The 22,265-nt window shown below is 42.7% G+C and overlaps 1 protein-coding gene across 2 annotated transcripts in view; it reads right to left on the bottom strand.

The window, feature by feature from the left end:
• The window catches only part of LOC115224812 (RUS family member 1), a 319,904-nt gene that overhangs the window by 11,408 nt on the left and 286,231 nt on the right, over positions 1–22,265 (bottom strand). For both annotated transcript variants that reach the window (XM_036513521.1, XM_036513517.1), the window contains 8 exons: positions 21,566–21,643; positions 18,121–18,235; positions 15,497–15,542; positions 13,380–13,412; positions 11,469–11,577; positions 7,495–7,596; positions 4,599–4,669; positions 951–1,135 (listed from right to left, as the gene is read on the bottom strand). In XM_036513521.1, the coding sequence (XP_036369414.1) occupies positions 951–1,135; positions 4,599–4,669; positions 7,495–7,596; positions 11,469–11,577; positions 13,380–13,412; positions 15,497–15,542; positions 18,121–18,235; positions 21,566–21,643 (739 nt within the window). The remainder of the gene's footprint in view (positions 1–950; positions 1,136–4,598; positions 4,670–7,494; positions 7,597–11,468; positions 11,578–13,379; positions 13,413–15,496; positions 15,543–18,120; positions 18,236–21,565; positions 21,644–22,265) is intronic.

The raw sequence follows: 22,265 nt of genomic DNA, 5'->3' as shown, positions 1-22,265 counted from the left end.
TGGACAATGTTAGGTTATCTAGACCAAGCAAGACAACTCACACCTGAATTGATTAGGAATGGTAGATACTGATATTTCACCATTATTGTGATGAAGGTGCATGGCTCCGTGGTTAGAGCGTCGGGCTCACAATCATGAGGTACTGAGTTCAATTCCTGGATCAGGCTGTGTATTGTGTTCTTAAGCAAGACACTTTATTTCACATTGCTGCAATTCACTCAGCTTTAGAAAAGAGTTGCGACGTCACAGGTGTCAAGCTGTATTGGCCCCTTTGCCTTTCCTTTGGGTAACATTGGTGGCATGGAAAGGAGGGGAGGCTGGTATGCATGGGTGACTTCTGGTCTTCCATGAGCAACCTTGCCTGGACTTGTGCCTTGGAGGGGAACTTTCTAGGTACAACCCCATGGTCAGTCATGACCAAAGGGGGTCTTTTTACCATTATTGTGATAAGTCATTATTAATCTAATTTTTCAAATAAAACCTTTCATAAAATTTCAATAGAAAGTTTTTATTTAGATTACTTTAACCCTTTCGTGTTCAGATTATTCTATCAAACATAATGCTTATTGATTCCCATTGATTTGAATTAATCATGCATTATCTCATATCTTCAAGATCTTGATGGTGTAATTACTTAATGTAGAATAACATTGTAGGGTAGGTGTGAGGGCCTGGATCTGGTCAGTTTGAACATAAAACAGATTAGCTATTTTGGCCGGATATGGCCGGTTTAAATACTAAAGGGTTAAAACCGGAAGTTTATATCATAGAAGCAGAGGTGGTCTCAGGTGGTATCAAAAGGGTTAAAAAAGAAAACATAAGTTTGTTGGAGGTAAATAAGGAGAAAGAAGAAAAAACCCTTAAAAGACAGGACAATGTGGTCACGGCCAGAATCGCCTTCATTATAGGGGTCTGCTAAATCAGGGTTAATCTTGGTTTAGACAACTCACCGAAAATAACTGGTTCTTGCATGTTGACGTCTTTCACATTTAAAATCGTGGATGATCGCAGATACTCCTGCACCAGGATGCATAAACGGGACTGGTTGATGGTTTCCATGGTAACAGATTTGATAGCAGAATAGTTGGAGTATAAATGTAACATTGTGAAGAAGGTGAACAAATAGAAAACTAACCTGAAATGGAAGTAGAATATATATATATATATATTTCATCATCATCATCATCGTTTAGCGTCCGCTTTCCATGCTAGCATGGGTTGGACGGTTCAACTGGGGTCTGGGAAGCCAGAAGGCTGCACCAGGCTCCAGTCTGATCTGGCAGTGTTTCTACGGCTGGATGCCCTTCCTAATGCCAACCACTCCATGAGTGTAGTGGGTGCTTTTTACGTGCCAGGCGAGGCTGGCAAACGGCCACAGTCGGATGGTGCTTTTTATGTACCACCGGCACGGAGGCCAGTCAAGGCTGGCAAACGGCCACGATCGGATGGTGCTTTTTACGTGCCACCGGCATAGGTGCCAGGCAAGGCTGGCAAACAGCCATAATTGGATGGTGCATTTTATGTGCCACCGGCACGGAGGCCTGGCGAGGCTGGAAACGGCCACGATCGGATGGTGCTTTTTATGTACCACCGGCACGGAGCCAGTCAAGGCTGGCAACTGCCACGATTGGATGGTGCTTTTTACGTGCCACCGGCACAGGTGCCAGGCAAGGCTGGCAAACAGCCATAATTGGATGGTGCATTTTATGTGCCACCGGCACGGAGGCTGGCGAGGCTGGAAACGGCCACGATCGGATGGTGCTTTTTATGTACCACCGGCACGGAGGCCAGTCAAGGCTGGCACTGCCACGATTGGATGGTGCTTTTTACGTGCCACCGGCACAGGTGCCAGGCAAGGCTGGCAAACAGCCATAATTGGATGGTGCATTTTATGTGCCACCGGCACGGAGGCCTGGCGAGGCTGGAAACGGCCACGATCGGATGGTGCTTTTTATGTACCACCGGCACGGAGGCCAGTCAAGGCTGGCAACTGCCACGATTGGATGGTGCTTTTTACGTGCCACCGGCACAGGTGCCAGGCAAGGCTGGCAAACAGCCATAATTGGATGGTGCATTTTATGTGCCACCGGCACGGAGGCCTGGCGAGGCTGGAAACGGCCACGATCGATGGTGCTTTTTATGTACCACCGGCACGGAGGCCAGTCAAGGCTGGCAACTGCCACGATTGGATGGGGTGCTTTTTACGTGCCACCGGCACAGGTGCCAGGCAAGGCTGGCAAACAGCCATAATTGGATGGTGCATTTTATGTGCCACCGGCACGGAGGCCTGGCGAGGCTGGAAACGGCCACGATCGGATGGTGCTTTTTATGTACCACCGGCACGGAGCCAGTCAAGGCTGGCACTGCCACGATTGGATGGTGCTTTTTACGTGCCACCGGCACAGGTGCCAGGCAAGGCTGGCAAACAGCCATAATTGGATGGTGCATTTTATGTGCCACCGGCACGGAGGCCTGGCGAGGCTGGAAACGGCCACGATCGGATGGTGCTTTTTATGTACCACCGGCACGGAGGCCAGTCAAGGCTGGCAACTGCCACGATTGGATGGTGCTTTTTACGTGCCACCGGCACAGGTGCCAGGCAAGGCTGGCAAACAGCCATAATTGGATGGTGCATTTTATGTGCCACCGGCACGGAGGCCTGGCGAGGCTGGAAACGGCCACGATCGGATGGTGCTTTTTATGTACCACCGGCACGGAGGCCAGTCAAGGCTGGCAACTGCCACGATCGGATGGTGCTTTTTACGTGCCACTGGCACGGAGGCCAGTTTGGGGTGGCGCTGGCAACGGCCATGTTCGGATGGTTCTCTTATGTGCCACCGGCACTGGTATCACAGCTACAATTTCCATTGATGTAAATTGATTTTGATTTTGATTTTGATTTTCACTTGCCTCAACAGGTCTTCACAAGTAGGGTTTTGTGTCCCAAGAAGGGAAGGTATGCATAAGTGATATTAATACCTTGTGCTTTTGGGTCTCCTAAACAACTTTCTATAAAAATACAAACACACAAAAGTGCGGTAAAAAGTTTGCTTCCCAACTACATAGTTTAAGGTTCAGTCCCACTGTGCGGCACCTTGGTCAAGTCCCCTTTACTTGTCATGGGCCAACCAAAGCCTTGTGAGTGGATTTGGTAGACGGAAACTGCAAGAAACCCTTCATATATGTGTATGTGTGAATCTGTGTGTTTGTCCCCCTACCATCACCTGACAACCAATGTTGGTGTGTTTACATCCCTGTAACTTATTGGTTCGGCAAAAAGAGACCGATAGAATAAGTACTAGGCTCACAAAGAATAAGTCCTGGGTCGATTTGTTCGAGTAAAGGCAGTGCTCCAGCATGGCCACAGTCAAAATGACCGAAACAACTGAAAGAATAAAAGGATATAGATATACATGTACGCACACACGTATACTCCTTTACTTGTTTCAGTCATTTGACTGTGGCCATGCTGGAGCACCACCTTTTAGTCGAGCAAATCGACCCCAGGACTTATTCGTATGTAAGCCCAGTACTTATTCTATCGGTCTCTTTTGCCGAACCGCTAAGTGACGGGGACGTAAACACACCAGCATTGGTTGCCAAGCAATGTTGGGGGGACAAACACAGACACACAGACATATACACATACACATGACCTCGTGTGTACCGTTGGCGATTTTTTTTCCTCTGTCTTCCCTTCTCTGGATCTTTCCTTCTCCTATGTTTCCGACGAAAAGCTCCGCTCAAAACGTTAAAAGAGTACAGCAGGGATCGTCACCAGCTCCTGCCGGAGCCTCGTGGAGTTTTAGGTGTTTTCGCTCAATAAACACTCACAATGCCCGGTCTGGGAATCGAAACTGTGATCCTACGACCGCGAGTCCGCTGCCATTGCACCTCCACATGTATATATATATCACGTGACCAACCAGACCATTCTTTCCTGAGCGTCCAATAATACTATATTTGTTCCACGTCCTCACATTGTTGTGTTTTTTGTGCTTTCTTGTTTGGATTAACTTTATATATATATATATATATATATATATATATATATATATAATGACGGGCTTCTTTCAGTTTCCGTCTACCAAATCCACTCACAAGGCTTTGGTCGGCCCGAGGCTATAGTAGAAGACACTTGCCCAAGGTGTCACGCAGTGGGACTGAACCCAGAACCGTGTGGTTCGTAAGGACGCTACTTACCACAAAGCCACTCCTACGCCTATATATGTAATAATTGTAATCTTTATATATAAAATTTAAGTTGTGTGTGTGAGACTCTGTCTCCTCTGGTTTAGATTCCTAACTACTCCCACATTTTGCGGTGCAGTTTAACCAAAAGCGGGTATCTTATAGTCATCATTCATATCGAGCCCTTCTGGGTATTAGCGTGCATCTACGATGAGTCTACGATTTTAAAAAAATTTACCATCATTTTCCGCATTTTTAATGATTTTTGCTCGGGTTATATAAGGGAAGTAACTCTCTAAAAATGCTTATATAGTTATTTCCCTTACAAACCCGAGCAACGCCGGGCGATACTGCCAGTAATTGTAATAATTGTAAATATGTGTTAAAGAATCATTCCGTCAACTTACTCTTTGTATTTTGAAACAAATGGAGTTAAAATAAGGTTGAAGAGGAGAGCTGTTACATTCACAAGAGTTTCCTGGAAAGAAAGAAAGAAGCAATGTTTAGACCAAGGAAGAGAGGGAAAGGGGTGGGTTGAGGGAGGGATTTTGTAGGAGCATGTGTAACAGGATCTGGAATCGGTATCACTGAAAGGGTGTCGATCCGATCCCGTCACATACAATTTAGTTAGATATAACAGACGAAGTCAGGTTATCGGTGAAAGACAGCAAATTGTTGTTTATTATTCGTGATGGTGTACGAATTTCTGAGGGGAAACGACAGCCGAATCTTTGTACTGCTTCTTGTTGGTTGATTGAAGTTGATTCGATGTGGTCCGTCGCTAAGCCGGTGTAGAGTTCTCAGAGACTACCAAATGCACGTCTGTTCACGAGGGCTGAAAGCGCCAGAGAGAGTGAATGAGTGGTCTGTGCCTTAGGGGTCAGTTTCCCGCACATGCGCATGGGGAAGACTTCCGGTGGCCACCCGGAAGTAGTCCCATTCTGTGCATGCGCGCTGAACCTTACACAGTAGCATCACTACACATGTAATACTGTTGATGTTTAGCTCCGGATCAAACTGGATTAAGCTGGCCTATATGTTTCTTTATTACCCACAAGGGGCCAAACACAGAGGGGGCAAACAAACGAATTAAGTCGCTTACATCGACCCCAGTGTGTAACTGGTACTTAATTTATCGACCCCGAAAGGATGAAAGGCAAAGTCGACCTTGGCAGAATTTGAACTCAGAACGTAACGGCAGACGAAATACGGCTACGCATTTCGCCCTGCATGCTAACGGTTCTGCCAGCTTTCCCCCATTAAGCTGGCCTATAACCAAATGCTTTCCAGCCATGACAACCTCATTTGTATTTATAGGCACAGGCATGGCTGTGTGGTAAGAAGCTCACTTCCCAATCACATGGGTCCAGGTTCAGTCCTTGGGCAAGTCTCTTCTATTATAGCCTCAGGCTGACCAAAGCCTTGTGAGTGGATTTGGTAGATGGAAACTGAAAGAAGCCCATCATGTATGTGTGTGTATCTTTGTGCCTGTGTCTGTCCACCACTACCACTCGACAGCTGGTGTTGGTGTGTTTATGTCCCTCTAACTTAAGAGCTCAGCAAAAGATATATTAAAACAAAAACTAGAATTTTTGGATGCTGCTTGAATTAACTTTCCTCTCTCTCTTTCTCTCTCCCTCTTTGTTTCTCTCTCTCACTTTGTCTCTCTCTCTCCCTCTTTGTCTCTCTCCCTCTTTGTCTCTCTTCTTCTTTGTCTCTCTCTCTCTCTTTGTCTCTCTCTCTCTTTCTCTCTCTCTCCCTCTTTGTCTCTCCCCTTCTTTGTCTCTCTCTCTCCCTCTTTGCCTCTCTCTCTCTTTGTCTCTCTCTCTCCCTCTTTGTCTCTCTTCTTCTTTGTCTCTCTCTCTCTTCCTCTTTGTCTCTCTCTCTCTCTCTCTCTTTCTCCATTTATATACACAAATAATGTGTATATTTCTGCTTGTGTATACATGTGTGTTTGCCTTTCGTATTTAAAAGTTCTGTTGCCAAAGTGGTTGGCATTAGGAAGGGCATCCAGCCTTAGAAAACAGGCCAAATCAGACTGGAGTCTGGTGTGGCCTTCCAGTGTGCCAGCCCAGTCAAACCGTCCAACCCATGCCAGCATGAACAACAGACATTAAATGATGATGATATATACATGATGGGCTTCTTTCAGTTTCCGTCTACTGAATCCACTGACAAGGCTTTGCTCAGTCCAAATCTATAGCAGAAGCCACTTGCCCAAGGTGCCATGCAGTAGGACCGAACCTGGAACCATGTGGTTGGAAAGCAAACATCTCACCATACAGACATGCCTTTAGGAAAACATTTAAAAGTCTTCAGCAGGCATGGCTGTGTGGTAAGAAGCTTGCTTCCCAACCATGTGGTTCCGGGTCCAGTCCTACTGTGTGGCACCTTGGGCAAGTGTCTTCCACAATAGTCTTTGGGCCGACCAAAGCCTTGTGAGTGGATTTGGTAGACAGAAACTGAAAGAAGCCTGTCGTATATATGTATATATATCACCGTGACCAACCAGGCTATCAGATGTTGCTACACATCGCTGGTCACAATGCGCTTCACATTGTTTTAGCCTTCAAATGATGCCACCGCGCTGGCTAAGCAAGCAAGCCAACAGAAGAAAGAGTGAGAGAAAGAGTGGTGAAAGAGTACAGCAGGGATCACCACCCCCTGCCGGAGCCTCATGGAGCTTTTAGGTGTTTTCGCTCAATAAACACTAACAATGCCCGGTCTGGGAATCGAAACCGTGATCCTACGACCGCGAGTCCACTGCCCTAGACACTGGGCCATTGCACCTCCACATGTATGTATATATATACATATATATATATATATATTATATATATATATATATATATATATATATATTTGTGTCTGTGTTTGTCACTCCACCATCACTTGACAACTGATGTTGGTGTGTTTACATCCCTGTAACTTAGCGGTTTGGCATAAGAGACTGGTAGAATAAATCCCAGGCTTACAAAGAATAAGTCGATTTCTTCCACTAAAAGGTGGTGCTCCAGCATGGTCACAGTCAAAATGACTGAAACAAGTAAAAGTGAATTTAATGTCCATTTTCCGTGGTGGCATGGGTTCGACGGTTTGACAGGATCTGATCAGTCTAAGGACCGTGCTCCATTCCGGGGTCTGCTTCGGAATGGTTTCTATAGCTAGAGGCCCTCCCTAGTGTCACCCACTTTACAGAATGTACTGGGGGCTTCTTTTTTTTTGTTGTTGTTTTTGTGGCATCGGCCCCAGTGAGGGCCCTGTGCATTTAAAAATTAAAAAAGAAAAGAAACCAACACTCACCTGGCTGCTATCTTTCACTGATACATCAGCCATGTTATTTCTGCGAGCCTGATGTTGGGAGAGGGCGGCACGTGTGGAGGCCCCAGCAATACCAACAATTGACTGGAAAAAGAAAGAGAACAACAACAACAAAAATAAGATACAAAAAACAAACAAATAATGATTTCTAACATAAATATATTCTTTTATTCTTTTACTTGTTTCAGTCATTTGACTGTGGCCATGCTGGAGCACTACCTTTAATCGAGCAACTCGACCCCGGAACTTATTCTTTTGTAAGCCCAGTACTTATTCTATTGGTCTCTTTTGCCGAACCGCTAAGTGACGGGGACGTAAACACACCAGCATCGGTTGTCAAGCAATGCTAGGGGGACAAACACAGACACACAAACACACACATGCATATATATATATATATATACGACAGGCTTCTTTCAGTTTCCGTCTACCAAATCCACTCACAAGGCTTTGGTCGGCCCGAGGCTATAGTAGAAGACACTTGCCCAAGGTGCCACGCAGTGGGACTGAACCCGGAACCATGTGGTTGGTAAACAAGCTACTTACCACACAGCCACTCCTGCGCCTACATAAATATATTCTTTTATTCTTTTACTTGTTTCAGTCATTTGACTGCGGCCATGCTGGAGCACTGCCTTTAGTCAAACAGATCGACCCCAGGACTTATTCTTTGTAAACCTAGTATTTATTCTATCGGTCTCATTTGCCAAACTGCTAAGTTACGGGGACATAAACACATCAGCATCAGTTGTCAAGCGATGTTGGGGGGGACAAACACAGACACACAAATACATACATACATATATATATATATATATATATATATATATATATATATACGACGGGCTTCTTTGAATTTCCATCTACCAGACCCACTCACAAGGCTTTGGTCGGCCCGAGACTATAGCAAAAGAAAGTTGCCCATGGTGTCACACAGTGGGTCTGAACCCGGAACTTTGTGGTTGGGAAGCAGGCTTCTTACCACACAGACATGCCTGTGCCTATATCATCATCATCATCATCATTTAGCATCCGCTTTCCATGCTAGCATGGGTTGGACGGTTCAATTGAGGTCTGGAAAGCCGGAAGGCTTCATCAGGCCCAGTATGATCTGGCAGTGTTTTTACAGCTGGATGCCCTTCCTAATGCCAACCACTCCGTGAGTGTAGTGGGTGCTTTTTACCTGCCACCGGCACTGGTATCACAGCTACAATTTCCATTGATGTTGATCAGTGCCTATATATATAATAATAATAATAATAATAATAATAGTAATAATAATAATAATAATAATACATATTTTGGACTAATAGGTATAAGTCAGTTAGTGTGTTTAAAATGCTGAGTAGAGCACCGGTACAGTTTAGGCTCCCTGTTGTCATCTGCAGTCATGGTACACTTCCGTTGAATTGGCACATAAAAAGCACCATCCGAACGTTGCCAGCTGCCTTGGCTGGCTTCCGTGCCACTGGCACGTTAAAAGCTCCAACCGATCATGGCCGATGCCGGACCCCCCTGGCACCTGTGCAGGTGGCACGTAAAAAGCACCCACTACACTCGCGGAGTGGTTGGTGTTAGGAAAGGCATCCAGCTGTAGAAACTCTGCCAGATCAGACTGGAGCCTGGAGCAGCCCCTGGCTTCCCAGACCCCGGTCGAACCGTCCAACCGGTGCTAGCACGGAAAACGGACGTTAAACGATGATGATGATGACGACTCTGAAGTGGCAGTTAGAGTAATGGTATTAAGTAACAGGAAGGCGGCGAGCTGGCAGAAACGTTAGCGCGCCGGGCAAAATGCTTAGCGGTATTTCGTCTGCTGTTATGCTCTGAGTTCAAATTCCGCCGAGGTTGACTTGGCCGTTCATCCTTTCGGGGTTGATTAAATAAGTACCAGTTACACACTGGGGTCGATGTAATCGACTTAATCCGTTTGTCTGTCCTTGTTTGTCCTCTGGAATCCTCTTCTCCTCTGGAAGCCATCTACTTGCAATACCAGAGGGCGCACACTCTCCTACCCTGATGTAATCTCCAGGGATACAGGCATCCAGCAACAGGACCTCCGTAATGCCATGATGGACCGTGAAGTCTTGTGTAGCATGGTAAATTCCATTGTCTCGACCACGGTCGAACAATGATGATGATTAGCCCCTTCATCATCATTATCATCATTTAACATCCGTTCTCCATGCTAGCATGGGTTGGACAGTTCGACCAGGGATCTGGGAAGCCAGATGGCTGCACCAGGCTCCAGTCTTATCTGGCAATGTTTCTACAGCTGGATGCCCTTCCTAACACCAACCACTCCGTGAGTGTAGTGGGTGCTTTTTACGTGCCACCCGCACAGGTGCCAAGCAAGGCTGGCAACGGCCACGGTCGGATTGGTGCTTTTTACGTGCCACCGGCACAGAAGCCAGTCGAGGCAGCGCTAAGAAATAGGCATTAAGTAACAGGAAAGGGATTTTGCATTAGACCTTCATTAGGTACAACATGTTTCAACCCATCAGTTTGGGTCTCTTCAGGTGCATCTCAGTACAGATATGTCTCGGTATAGATTTTTAGTATTGGCTGATTTATTTGCTTTTATTCGTTCCCGAACTTGATGGACATGTAACAACAAGTCAGCCAATACTAAAAATCTAGACTGACACATATCTTTATCGATGTACCTGATGAGACCCAGATTGATGGCTCAAAACATGTTGCATCCATGTATCTAATAATGATTTAATACCGAAACCATCTCCTGTTAATTAATGTTGTGTGTGTGTGTGTGTTAGGTCACACACACACTGCATCCTTCAAAACTTCCATGCTTCCTGAGATTCACCAACACTACACTTGATTTTCTCCCCTCCATATACACACAAACATGTATCTGACTCATATATTGTTCGCTTTCCAGATATTTCTACATTACTGCATGTACTTTATATGCACTTTCTGACAAGTTGTGGTGCACCTGAGCACTGTATACAATTAATTTCATTATTATTATTGTGAAGTCTCTCATGAGTGCTACTGGTAACCTGGACTCCAGTACAATGTGTTGCATTGTTGAGTTGTCAGTGATTAAACTGGTAACCTCACTAGGCTTGCCTGGTGAGAAGGGTTGCTAGAAACCCAGTTGGATTAAAAACAGGACTTGTCAAAAGGATGGACGAAACTAGTGTAGGCTTAATGACTATTTAGCTATAGCATGGGCCTTCAGAAATTCCAGGTTGGTGTCCAGCAGGCTGGATGACCACTGGGAATGAGGTACCCCTTAGCTTTTCTTAAAACGCGTCTTTAGGACAGTGTTTCTCAACCAGGGTTCCCTGGAACCCTAAGGTTCTGTAAGAGGTTCCTAGGGATTCTGCTAGAAAGAGTGAAATAAGCTAATGCTAATTTCATGATCTTAATATTACTATACAAGCACACATATTGTTGGTTATTGTAATATTGTTATAGACATCAGCTTCACTATCAAAAAGAAAAATTATTATAATTACACATTATAGGTGCAGGAGTGACTGTGTGGTAAGTAGCTTGCTTACTAACCAGATGGTTCTGGGTTCAGTCCCACTGCGTGGCACCTTGGGCAAGTGTCTTCTACCATAGCCTCGGGCTGACCAAAGCCTTGTGAGTGGATTTGATATACGGAAACTGAAAGAAGCTCATCGTATATGTGTGTGTGTATATGTTTGTGTGTCTGTGTTTGTCCCCCTAGCATTGCTTGACAACTGATGCTGGTGTGTTTATGTCCCCGTCACTTAGCGGTTCGGCAAGAGAGACCAATAGAATAAGTACTGGGCTTACAAAAGAATTAGTCCCGGGGTCGAGTTGCTCAATTAAAGGCGGTGCTCCAGCAATATTGGACATTGAAAATGATGGTGGTGATGATGGTTGTGGTAGTGATGACGATGATGATGATGACAGGTAACAGAGATATCACTCATGTAAGAAATATATCAACTCACCCGACACAGACTGGATAGACACACCATAAAAATAAATAACTGGGCTGGGATCAGGGATGCCAAAATGTCCAGGAATATAGCAACATCGTTTAAGATATCCGCCAGCAATCTAGAAATGAAAAAAAAATATGATAATAGAGAGATTTTGATTTCTATAATTTGTAAGTGTGGGCATGGCTGGCTGTGTGGTTAAGAAGTTTGCTTCCCAACCATATGGTTTCAGGTTCAATCCCAATGTGTAGCATCTTGGGCACATGTCTTATAGTATAGCCCAGGGCCACCCAAAGCCTTGTGGGTGAAATGAATTTAGGAGGCAGAAACTGCTAGAAGTCTATCATCGTATGTGTGTGTGTGTGTGTGTGTTTGTATTATCCAGTCAAAACTTGGAATTGAAGATGGTTTGCATCTAAATTAACATACAACTCCACATCACAGAATGCAAAGAAGGTCAACATAAAACTTTAAACAGTTAATGAGACTCACATACAGCGCTTTAAGTTTCTTTGTCAACAAAGCAGTGATTGCTGCACTTCTTCAGCTGCCACAAGTCTAGTGCTCTTAGCACCATCAAAAAAAGACATAGATATATAAAAATATGTATGTGTGTGTGTGTGTATGTTTCTGCTTGTGTGTGCATGTGTACACACACGTGTGTGTGTATGTTTGTGTATATACGTATATCCGTAAGTGCATGTGAGTGTATGTTCATGTCTCCGTGTTTTGACTTTTGCACACTGCTCTCTGTACATTGAGGAACCAGATGTAAACCAGTCTGTAACTGTGAGAGAAACAGCTGTAGTCATTTAGCGATGTGCTGTCCTTGAGAGGACCCATTATGCCAAGTGCACCCTTTCGAGTGTTGGGTCTCATGGAGGCAATGACCAAGACCTTTGGCATTATGTTGTGCTGCAGAAGAAGACCCATTAAGCCGAGAAAAAATTGCAGTCGTGGCAGATACCAGTGTCACACAAATTTAGACTTGTGCTATTGAGACGTAAAAGCACCCCAGTGTCATGCAAACTGGCACATAAACACACCCTGGTGTCACGCAAATGGCACATAAAAGCACCCAGCACACTCTGTAAAGTGGTTGGCATTAGGAAGGGCATCCAGTCGTAGAACACCATGCCAAATCAGACTGGGGTCTGGTGCAGCCTTCCAGCATGCCAGCCCTGGTCAACCTGTCCAACCCATGCCAGCATGGACAACGGATGTTAAATGGTGAAGATGTATGGGGGTCATGCGCTGTAACAGTGTGTCGGTATATCCCCCATCTGTTGGAGATTTCCTACTATTCTTGGCATATGATATCTTTGGACCATTCAGGCAACAAACCTCCAGCCTTGGGTAGTTGTTGCTGGTGAGGATTTTACAAGGTCAGAATTCTAGTGATTGTGGTGGTGTGGGCATGCACCGTTACATCATCATCATCATTGTTTGACCGTGGTCGAGACAATGGAATTTACCATGCTACGCCAGACTTCACGGTCCATCACAGCATTACAAAGGTCCTGTTGCTGGATGCCTGTATCCCTGGAGATTACATCAGGGTAGAAGATGGTGCGCCCTCTGGTATTGCGAGTAGATGGCTTCCAGAGGAGAAGAGTAGAAATTACCTCTTTTTCAGCACTGTTACAGTGTGTCACTGCATTCACCATTTCTTCATGATTCCCTATTCCAAGCAGATAACACCTTTGCACCCACTCAGGTAACAAACCTCCGACCTATGGGTGTATTTGGGTAGCCGTTGCTGACGAGGGTTTTATGAGGTTGGGGTGCAAATCCTACCTCAACCTCTTTTAGTCACCTTTTATGACATACAGAGGAAGCGTTGGATCTAATTCTTTGACGTGTTGGCCCCCACACAGAATGGTTAAAGCTAATTAAGGAATAAACTGTGCAAGAGCTCACCTGTATCTCTTGGCATTACAATCAAGGTTGGTGCTACAAAGACAAAATAAAGTTGTTAGAAATGGCTCATTAATTAAACAATGGAAAGCACAGAAAATATAACATGTCTTCAATGGCACAACAAAGCAGAGTGGACTATAATAACTGTTAGAAATTAATTATTCATAGTCTGATATAATAATAATATTTTGGAATACAACAAAATTCCTTCTTCAGATCATCATCATCATCATCATTTAACGTCTGCTTTCCATGCTAGCATGGGTTGGATGGTTCAACTGGGGTCTGGGAAGCCAGGAAGCTGCACCAGGCTACAGTCTGATCTGGCAGTGTTTCTACAGCTGGATGCCCTTCCTAACGCCAACCACTCCGTGAGTGTAGTGGGTGCTTTTTACGTGCCACCGGCACAGGTGCCAGACGAGGCTGGCAAACGGCCACGATCGGATGGTGCTTTTTACGTGCCACCAGCACAGGGACCAGACGAAGCTGGCAACGGCCACAGTCGGATGGTGCTTTTTACGTGCCACAGGCACGGAGGCCAGTCGGGTGGCACTGGCTACAGCCACGTTCGGATGGTTCTCTTACGTGCCACCGGCACTGGTATCACAGCTACAAATTCCATTGATGTTGATAGATTACGATTTTGATTTTCACTTGCCTCAACAGGTCTTCACAAGTGGAGTTTTGTGTCCCTAGAAGGAAAGGAATGCATAAGTGGGCTGGCTACATCCCAGGTGTAGGCCACGGGATTATGGCCTCACTTGTCACGCCGGGTCTTCTCACGCACAGCATACTTCCATAGGTCTCGGTCTCTAGTCATTTCCTCGGTGAGACCCAAAGTTTGAAGGTCAGATATCTCTAGGAATTGACAGATCAATTCCTAGCAATATCTGAAGAAGGAATTTTTATATTACGAAATATTATTATTATATCAGACTATGAATAGTTAATTTCTAACAGTTATTATAGTCCACTTTGCTTTGTTGTGCCATTGAAGACATGTTATATTTCACAAACAATCTACAATGCTTCAAGTGAACTACAATACTCTCCAGAAAAGACAATTTTAAAAACACAAAAAATAGAAGTAGCTGTGTAGTTAAGAAGCTTGCTTCCCAACTACTTGGTTTTGGGTTCAGTCCCACTGAATGGCACCCTGGTTTGCTTTTTTTTCTTTTCTTTTTACCTACCCCTATCTCATCTCTAACCACCTCTCGTTTCCCCATACACCTTTGCAACCTCTATCCACTCAGCCTTCCTGTTCTTCAGTCCCCAGGGCCCAGTTTAACACTCCATCACCACCATCTTTATTTCTCTTACCAACTCTACCCTGATTACTTCCACCCTCTTTAATATCATGTGAGCATGATATATGAACCTGTCGTGGTCTCCTATGGGTTAAGTAGATTTCCCAAGAGTACAGGAGGCTCCCATCATTTTTGACAAAGCCATGGGGGAGGCAGTTCTTCTGAGAGAAAGATACTCTGGCATTTAACTTTCAGTCAAAATAGCAGCAGCAATGTTTGTCTCTGGAACCTTCTACGGTGACCAAGAGAATGGCAAAAAGTGTTGTACAAGCCTTTGTCACATCCAATAATGTACAGATATCTCACTAAGAATGCGAGATGACCATCATGTGACAAGATGAGGCAGTCACCATCATCATCACAAGAGAATTTGTCTCCAACCAAACTGAACAGCCCTTCCCACTTCTTCTAATCTCCATCACCTTAACTGACCCTTTTTACTGCTTATGTAAGAAAATATTTACTGTATTTTCAAGCAGGCCTAAATCTGCAAGGAAAAAAACTGCAGCTAACCCGGGATCCCCAAGCTGAATGTCTCACACATTTTCATGTATAGGAACCATGAAAATTTGGACTGATGCCCTTTGGTAGGCTAAGTTACAATACTTAGCTTAACACTACCAAATGCCACCACTGACCCCTACAGTCACTGGTAATAATATCACTAACCATGTCTACCCAAAGCCTGACCTTCAGTATATAAGGCACAAGGGAACTTTTGGGGAGACTTTTTAGGAAAAGACATGTCCCTTATGTGCCGGAAAATATTCATTATAGGAAATCTCTCATACAAAATGTTAAACCACTTACCCTTGGACCCAGGCAAAAATGATTTGTCCCATCATTCCGGTGCAGTCTGAAGATTCAAAGAAAATAATGAAAACACTGTTAACTTATTTCGTTAATTCTTGTCATAATTATTAGAGTAATGACAAAATAGGTAAGGCATTATTTTGATGAAATGGTTAGGGTGTTAAAATTAAGGGAGTCTTTGACTGAGAAGCACAGCCTCATTCCTTCTGTGAGATAACAAATTTGAATGAAGAGATTCTGACTGGGTGAGAGGAGCTGATAGGGTAATGTGTGTGTGTGTTTCTGTGTATACATGTGTGTGTGTGTGTTTCTGTGTATACATGTGTGTGTGTGTTTCTGTGTATACATGTGTGTGTGTGTTTCTGTGTATACATGTGTGTGTGTGTTTCTGTGTATACATGTGTGTGTGTGTTTCTGTGTATACATGTGTGTGTGTGTTTCTGTGTATACATGTGTGTGTGTGTTTCTGTGTATACATGTGTGTGTGTGTTTCTGTGTATACATGTGTGTGTGTGTGTTTCTGTGTGTATACATGTGTGGTGTGTGTTTCTGTGTATACATGTTGTGTGTGTGTGGTTTCTGTGTATACATGTGTGTGTGTGTGTTTTTCTGTGTATACATGTGTGTGTGTGTTTCTGTGTATACATGTGTGTGTGTGTTTCTGTGTATACATGTGTGTGTGTGTTTCTGTGTATACATGTGTGTGTGTGTTTCTGTGTATACATGTGTGTGTGTGTTTCTGTGTATACATGTGTGTATGTGTGTGTGTGTATACATGTGTGTGTGTGTTTCTGTGTATACATGTGTGTGTGTGTTTCTGTGTATACATGTGTGTGTGTGTTTCTGTGTATACATGTGTGTGTGTGTGTTTACATGTAATTGTGTATGTGTCTATCAGTGTTTATCTGGAAGCTGTTCAGCGATGTGCAACCAAAAGAATACCCTCCATCAGGCATTTGCCATATTCTGAACACCTTACTTCCCTGGGCATGGACACATTGAAACTCCGACGTCTGGCAGCTGACTTGGCAGACACCCATAAAATTATCAACCATCGTACAAACAACAACTCTGAGCACCTTTTCAAACTCCACCCATCTAACACCCGTGGACATGTTTACAAAGTCAGAAAACAGCACAGCTCCCATGACTTCAGGAAACATTTTTTCAGGCTAAGAGTTGCTGACGCATGGAACAAACTGCCGGCATCGGTTGTTAGTTGTCGGAGCATTGCATCCTTCAAAACTTCCATGCTTCCTGAGTCCGTCTGTCTAACACCCGTGGACATGTTTACAAAGTCAGAAAACAGCACAGCTCCCATGACTTCAGGAAACATTTTTTCAGGCTAAGAGTTGCTGACGCATGGAACAAACTGCCGGCATCGGTTGTTAGTTGTCGGAGCACTGCATCCTTCAAAACTTCCATGCTTCCTGAGTCCGTCTGTCTAACACCCGTGGACATGTTTACAAAGTCAGAAAACAGCACAGCTCCCATGACTTCAGGAAACATTTTTTCAGGCTAAGAGTTGCTGACGCATGGAACAAACTGCCGGCATCGGTTGTTAGTTGTCGGAGCCCTGCATCCTTCAAAACTTCCATGCTTCCTGAGTCCGTCTGTCTAACACCCGTGGACATGTTTACAAAGTCAGAAAACAGCACAGCTCCCATGACTTCAGGAAACATTTTTTCAGGCTAAGAGTTGCTGACGCATGGAACAAACTGCCGGCATCGGTTGTTGGTTGTCGGAGCACTGCATCCTTCGAAACCTCTATGCTTCCTGAGATTCAACAACACTACACCTGATTTTCTCCCCTCCATACACACACAAGCATGTATCTGACTCATACATTGTTCGCTTTCCAGACATTTGTACATTACTGCATATACTTTATACGCACTTTCTGACAAGCTGTGGTGCACCTGAGCACTGTATACAATAATTTCATTATTATTATTATATTATAGAAGACAGAGATGAGGTCAGAAACTTGTAAAATTTCCTCTGTGTGTGAGTACATATTTATAAATGTGCATGGGTTTTGGCAGGGTTTTGAAGCTGGATGCCCTTCCTAATGCCAACCACTTTACTGAGTGGACTGGATGCTTCTAGGTATAAAAAGACAGGATGGTCATGGATGGCATTCCTTTAATCAAAATTATGCTGATTCTGGAACTAGACAAGTACAAAAATCAAAGAATACAATCAGTCAAGGATGACTAATCATTCATATTGTTTAGTCCAATCAGTCAATGCTGGTATTTGACCAGCTGAGTCAATTAAAACCCTGATTATAATTAGAAGAGGAAAATATTGGTTTCGAATTTTGGCACAAGGCCAGCAAGCTCAGAAGAAAGGGTAAGTTGATTAGATCGACCCCAGTGCTCAAAATAGTAACTATTTTATCAACCCCAAAAGGTTGACCCCCCCCCCAAAAAAAAGTTGCAAGGCAAAGTTGACTTCACTGAAATTTGAGCTCAGAATGTAAAAATGGATGAAACGCCGCTAAGCAGTTTGCCCGTCCAGCTTGCTGCCTCAGAAGAGGTAAATATTAATTAGACATGAAAATAATAAAGCAAATGGTAATTATTCAAAAGGAGAAGCTTTAGAATAAAAAATCCGACCTTTAAGTAGCCAAGTTAATGTTGCTCCCAAGACTGTCGCCTGCTCATTGCCAACACCGATTCCTTTTAGAACTGATTGTGTGGCCAATGTTCCTGTGATGCTGCTGGCAAAAGCCTGGAGAAATTGTTTAAAAAGAACAAAAAAAACAATATAAAACAATTATAAAGAATACAAGTCTTCATGTAAAAATCTTAAAACGCTTTTAAAATTAATCACATTTATTCAGAATGGTAAACCAAAAGAATTCTGAGAATTTAGTTGAGTTTGTTTCAGTCTAAAATACCCTCTCTTTTAAGGTTTTTATAAGACATGCTGCATTCCATGATTTCAGCATACCCTGCCTTCCTCAGGTGATTACATGCTATTTCATCCATTACTGGGACCCTGGGAACAATAGGGGCTAATAGAGGGTTTCCCTCTCCTCAAAACCCTGGAACTCCCATAAGGGTTCCACTACTGGATGCAGTTTTAAGTCATTCACAGGATTAACATAATATGGAATTCTAAGTTCTTTAATCTAAAGTAATCAGGACAATGGTTCTACAGACAAAATAACAGTGTTTCAGGCATAAACCTATTTCTCTCAAAACTATACCTATTTCTTTACTACCCACAAGGGGCTAAACACAGAGAGGATAAACAAGGACAGACAAATGGATTAAGTCAATTATATCACCCCCAGTGTGAAACTGGTACTTATTTAATCGATCCCGAAAGGATGAAAGGCAAAGTCGACCTCAGTGGAATTTGAACTCAGAACGTAAAGACGGATGAAATACCTATTTCTTTACTACCCACAAGGGGCTAAACACAGAGAGGACAAACAGGACAGACAAACGGATTAAGTCAATTATATTGCCCCCAGTGTGAAACTGGTACTTATTTAATCGACCCCGAAAGGATGAAAGGCAAAGTTGACCTCGGCGGAATTTTAACTCAGAACGTAACGGCAGACGAAATACCTATTTCTTTACTACCCACAAGGGGCTAAACACAGAGAGGACAAACAGGACAGACAAACGGATTAAGTCAATTATATTGCCCCCAGTGTGAAACTGGTACTTATTTAATCGACCCCGAAAGGATGAAAGGCAAAGTTGACCTCGGCGGAATTTTAACTCAGAACGTAACGGCAGACGAAATACCTATTTCTTTACTACCCACAAGGGGCTAAACACAGAGAGGACAAACAAGGACAGACAAACGGATTAAGTCGATTATATCACCCCCAGTGCATAACTGGTACTTATTTAATCGACCCCGAAAGGATGAAAGGCAAAGTTGACCTCGGCGGAACTTGAACTCAGAACGTAGCGGCAGACGAAATACCGCTAAGCATTTCGCCCGGCTTGCTAACATTTCTGCCAACTCGCCGCCTTATATTCCCTCAATACTGTACCCCTACTCGGTTGAGGGGCCTTTGTCTTGCAAGTTATTTGGTGACCCTACTAGTGCTTTTGTGCCACTTAAAAAAGCATCCAATACACTTTATAAAATGGTTAGTTTGAAGAAGGGCATCCAGCTTTAGAAACCACACCAGAGCAGACATTGGAAGTTTGTGCAGTTTTATGGCTTCATGGTTCTTGTGAAGCTATCTAAACCAGTTGTTACCACCAAGGGTCCTCATGACCCTTGCAGGTCCATATAAGATTTTGACGTTAAAATTTATGAGCAATAAACTTGTTATATTTCTTCAATACACAAAATAATTTATCAATATATCTTTTATACAATTCCTGATGATATTTAATTATAAAAATATAATGGGATTTTTTAAAACACCAAATGACGACAAGTGACCCCCACCCCTGAGTAAAATAGGAATCAAAGAGGTCCATAGGTAAAAAGTGATTGAGAACTACTGATCTGACCCATGCTAGCATGGAAAACAGATGTTAAGTCTTTTGATACTAACCCAGCTGAAACCGCCTCTGGCTCTGAAGTACAAATGTCTTGTCTTCAAAAGTTTTGAATTAAAATCTTCCACCAAACCATAGTCACAATTTATGTGCCTAACACGAGCTTATTTTAATGAAGTTATTTTACTAAATTCTTTATTATATTTAAAATTAATTGAAAGAAACACAGAGCATCTCAACAGGAATATGGTAACAAAAGGGTTAAGGCATTAACCCCTTGGAAACTGCCTCTGGCTCTGTAGTATTTGGACTTCTGTCATTAACCCCTTTTGAAACCACTTCTGGCTCTGAAGTACAAATGTCTTGTTTTCAAAAGTTTTGAATTAAAATCTTCCACCAAACCTTAGTCACAATTTATGTTCCTAGCACTAGCTTAATGATAACTAAGTTATTTTACTAAATTCTTTGTTATATTTAAAATTAATTAAAAGAAACACAGAGCATCTCAACAGAAATATGGTAACGAGAGGGTAAAATGGTGATAAAGATGAATATGTCAACCACTAAATACTACCAGATAATTTTTATACACACACACTAAAAGCTGAAAATATTTTTGAAAATGAAAGCGTCTATTTACTTATTCGCATTTCAGAGTCAGCTATTGTTGCCGATGTCTGCTGTTATTGTGATTGTGGCTAACAAGCAACTGATCACAGTATTGCATTTATTTATTTTTTTCTAAAGTTAATATCTAAAAATAGGTGACAAAGACTTTAAAATAACATTGCACAGATGCATCTATCACCCTCTCCTACTGCTGTCTTTGTTCCAAATAACCACTGAAAATTTTCCACCACCCACATACGAGAAAAGTACTTCTTTGTAGAAATATTAAACTGACGCCAGTTTCAATTTGACTTTATCAGTCAACAAAATTTCCACAAATTTTATTAGTAAACCTGTTGCTTCTAATAGTGATGTGACCTACATCAAATTGTGGTACCTATTAGGTTGTCCGGAATGTTCTGAGAATTTTTAATCTAAATCTTGTAACACTTTATTGAACACACAATGTATCTTCAGTTACAGGAGAGAAAACTGACCAAGCAATACAATTCACCTAAGTGTACTAAAGGTTAAAGTGATTTCTTTTGTGCTGTAAACCATTTACCATTTTTGTGATGCTATGCTTCTCTCGATGCTTGAAGCACATGCTTATTTTGCTTAATGGTTAATCCGGCATGTATGTCAAAAATTATCAGTAACTAGCAGTATCACCCGGCGTTGCTCAGGTTTGTAAGGGAAATAACTATATAAGCATTTTTAGAGAGTTACTTCTCTTATATAAACCGAGCAAAAAATGCATTAAAAATGCAGAAAAATTATTGTAATTTTTTTTTTTAATTGTAGACTCATCGTAGACGCACGCTAATACCCAGAAGGGCTCGATATGAATCACGACTATAAGATACCCGCTTTTGGTTAAACTGCACCGCAAAATGTGGGAGTAGTTAGGAATCTAAATCGGAGTAGACAGACACACACACAACTTCAGTTTTATATATAAAGATTATAAACCTACCTGAATACTGTCCCATATCTGGTAGCTTAGGTAGTCTTCACTCACACTTTCTGGGTAGCCTTGGGGTAGAAATACATTCTGAAATAAGAGAGAAGGTTTAAAGTTTATCTTAGGAGGGTCATTACACCAATAGTAAATACATGTAATGGTTCAATTTCACTTCTTTACCGTGAGCCAATTAGTCACGTATTTAACCAGCCAACAAAGCAGTTGGTTGTTAGATCAGTCAGTTAATCAAACAATCTGTTGTTTCTTGAAGTCCTTTCATTTATACTCAAGAGTTCATCAATGATCTATCTACTCTCTTCATGTCTGTTTAAAGTTTAATATGTGTGTGTGAGTATAGAGAGACAGACAGGGAAATAGATAGATAGATAGATTTATTATCTGTTTGGGATTGATTGTGACAAATTGTTTACTTTGAGATTTGCTTGTCTTCATTAACATACCACCGAGTGAGTAATTTAAATTTCAAACAAAAGATTAGCTAAAATACCAAGAGATGAATATATATATATATTATTACAGAGATGTACTTGCATAGCGAGTGACTTGATCTGAGATCGTGTGCTGGAATGAAAACAATTGCAGCGTGGAAGGTGTTTATAAGCCATTTAAGAAACACACAAAAGCCGTTAGATTCACTTCAACATTTAAATTTAATTTGCCAAAATATTTTCATCGCTTTGCGACCGTGACC

The sequence above is a fragment of the Octopus sinensis genome, linkage group LG26, assembly GCF_006345805.1.
Source record: "Octopus sinensis linkage group LG26, ASM634580v1, whole genome shotgun sequence".
Classification (NCBI taxonomy): Eukaryota; Metazoa; Mollusca; class Cephalopoda; order Octopoda; family Octopodidae; genus Octopus; species Octopus sinensis.
The sequence above is the reverse complement of the archived record's forward strand: the minus strand, read 5'-3'. Positions and strand labels throughout refer to the sequence as shown.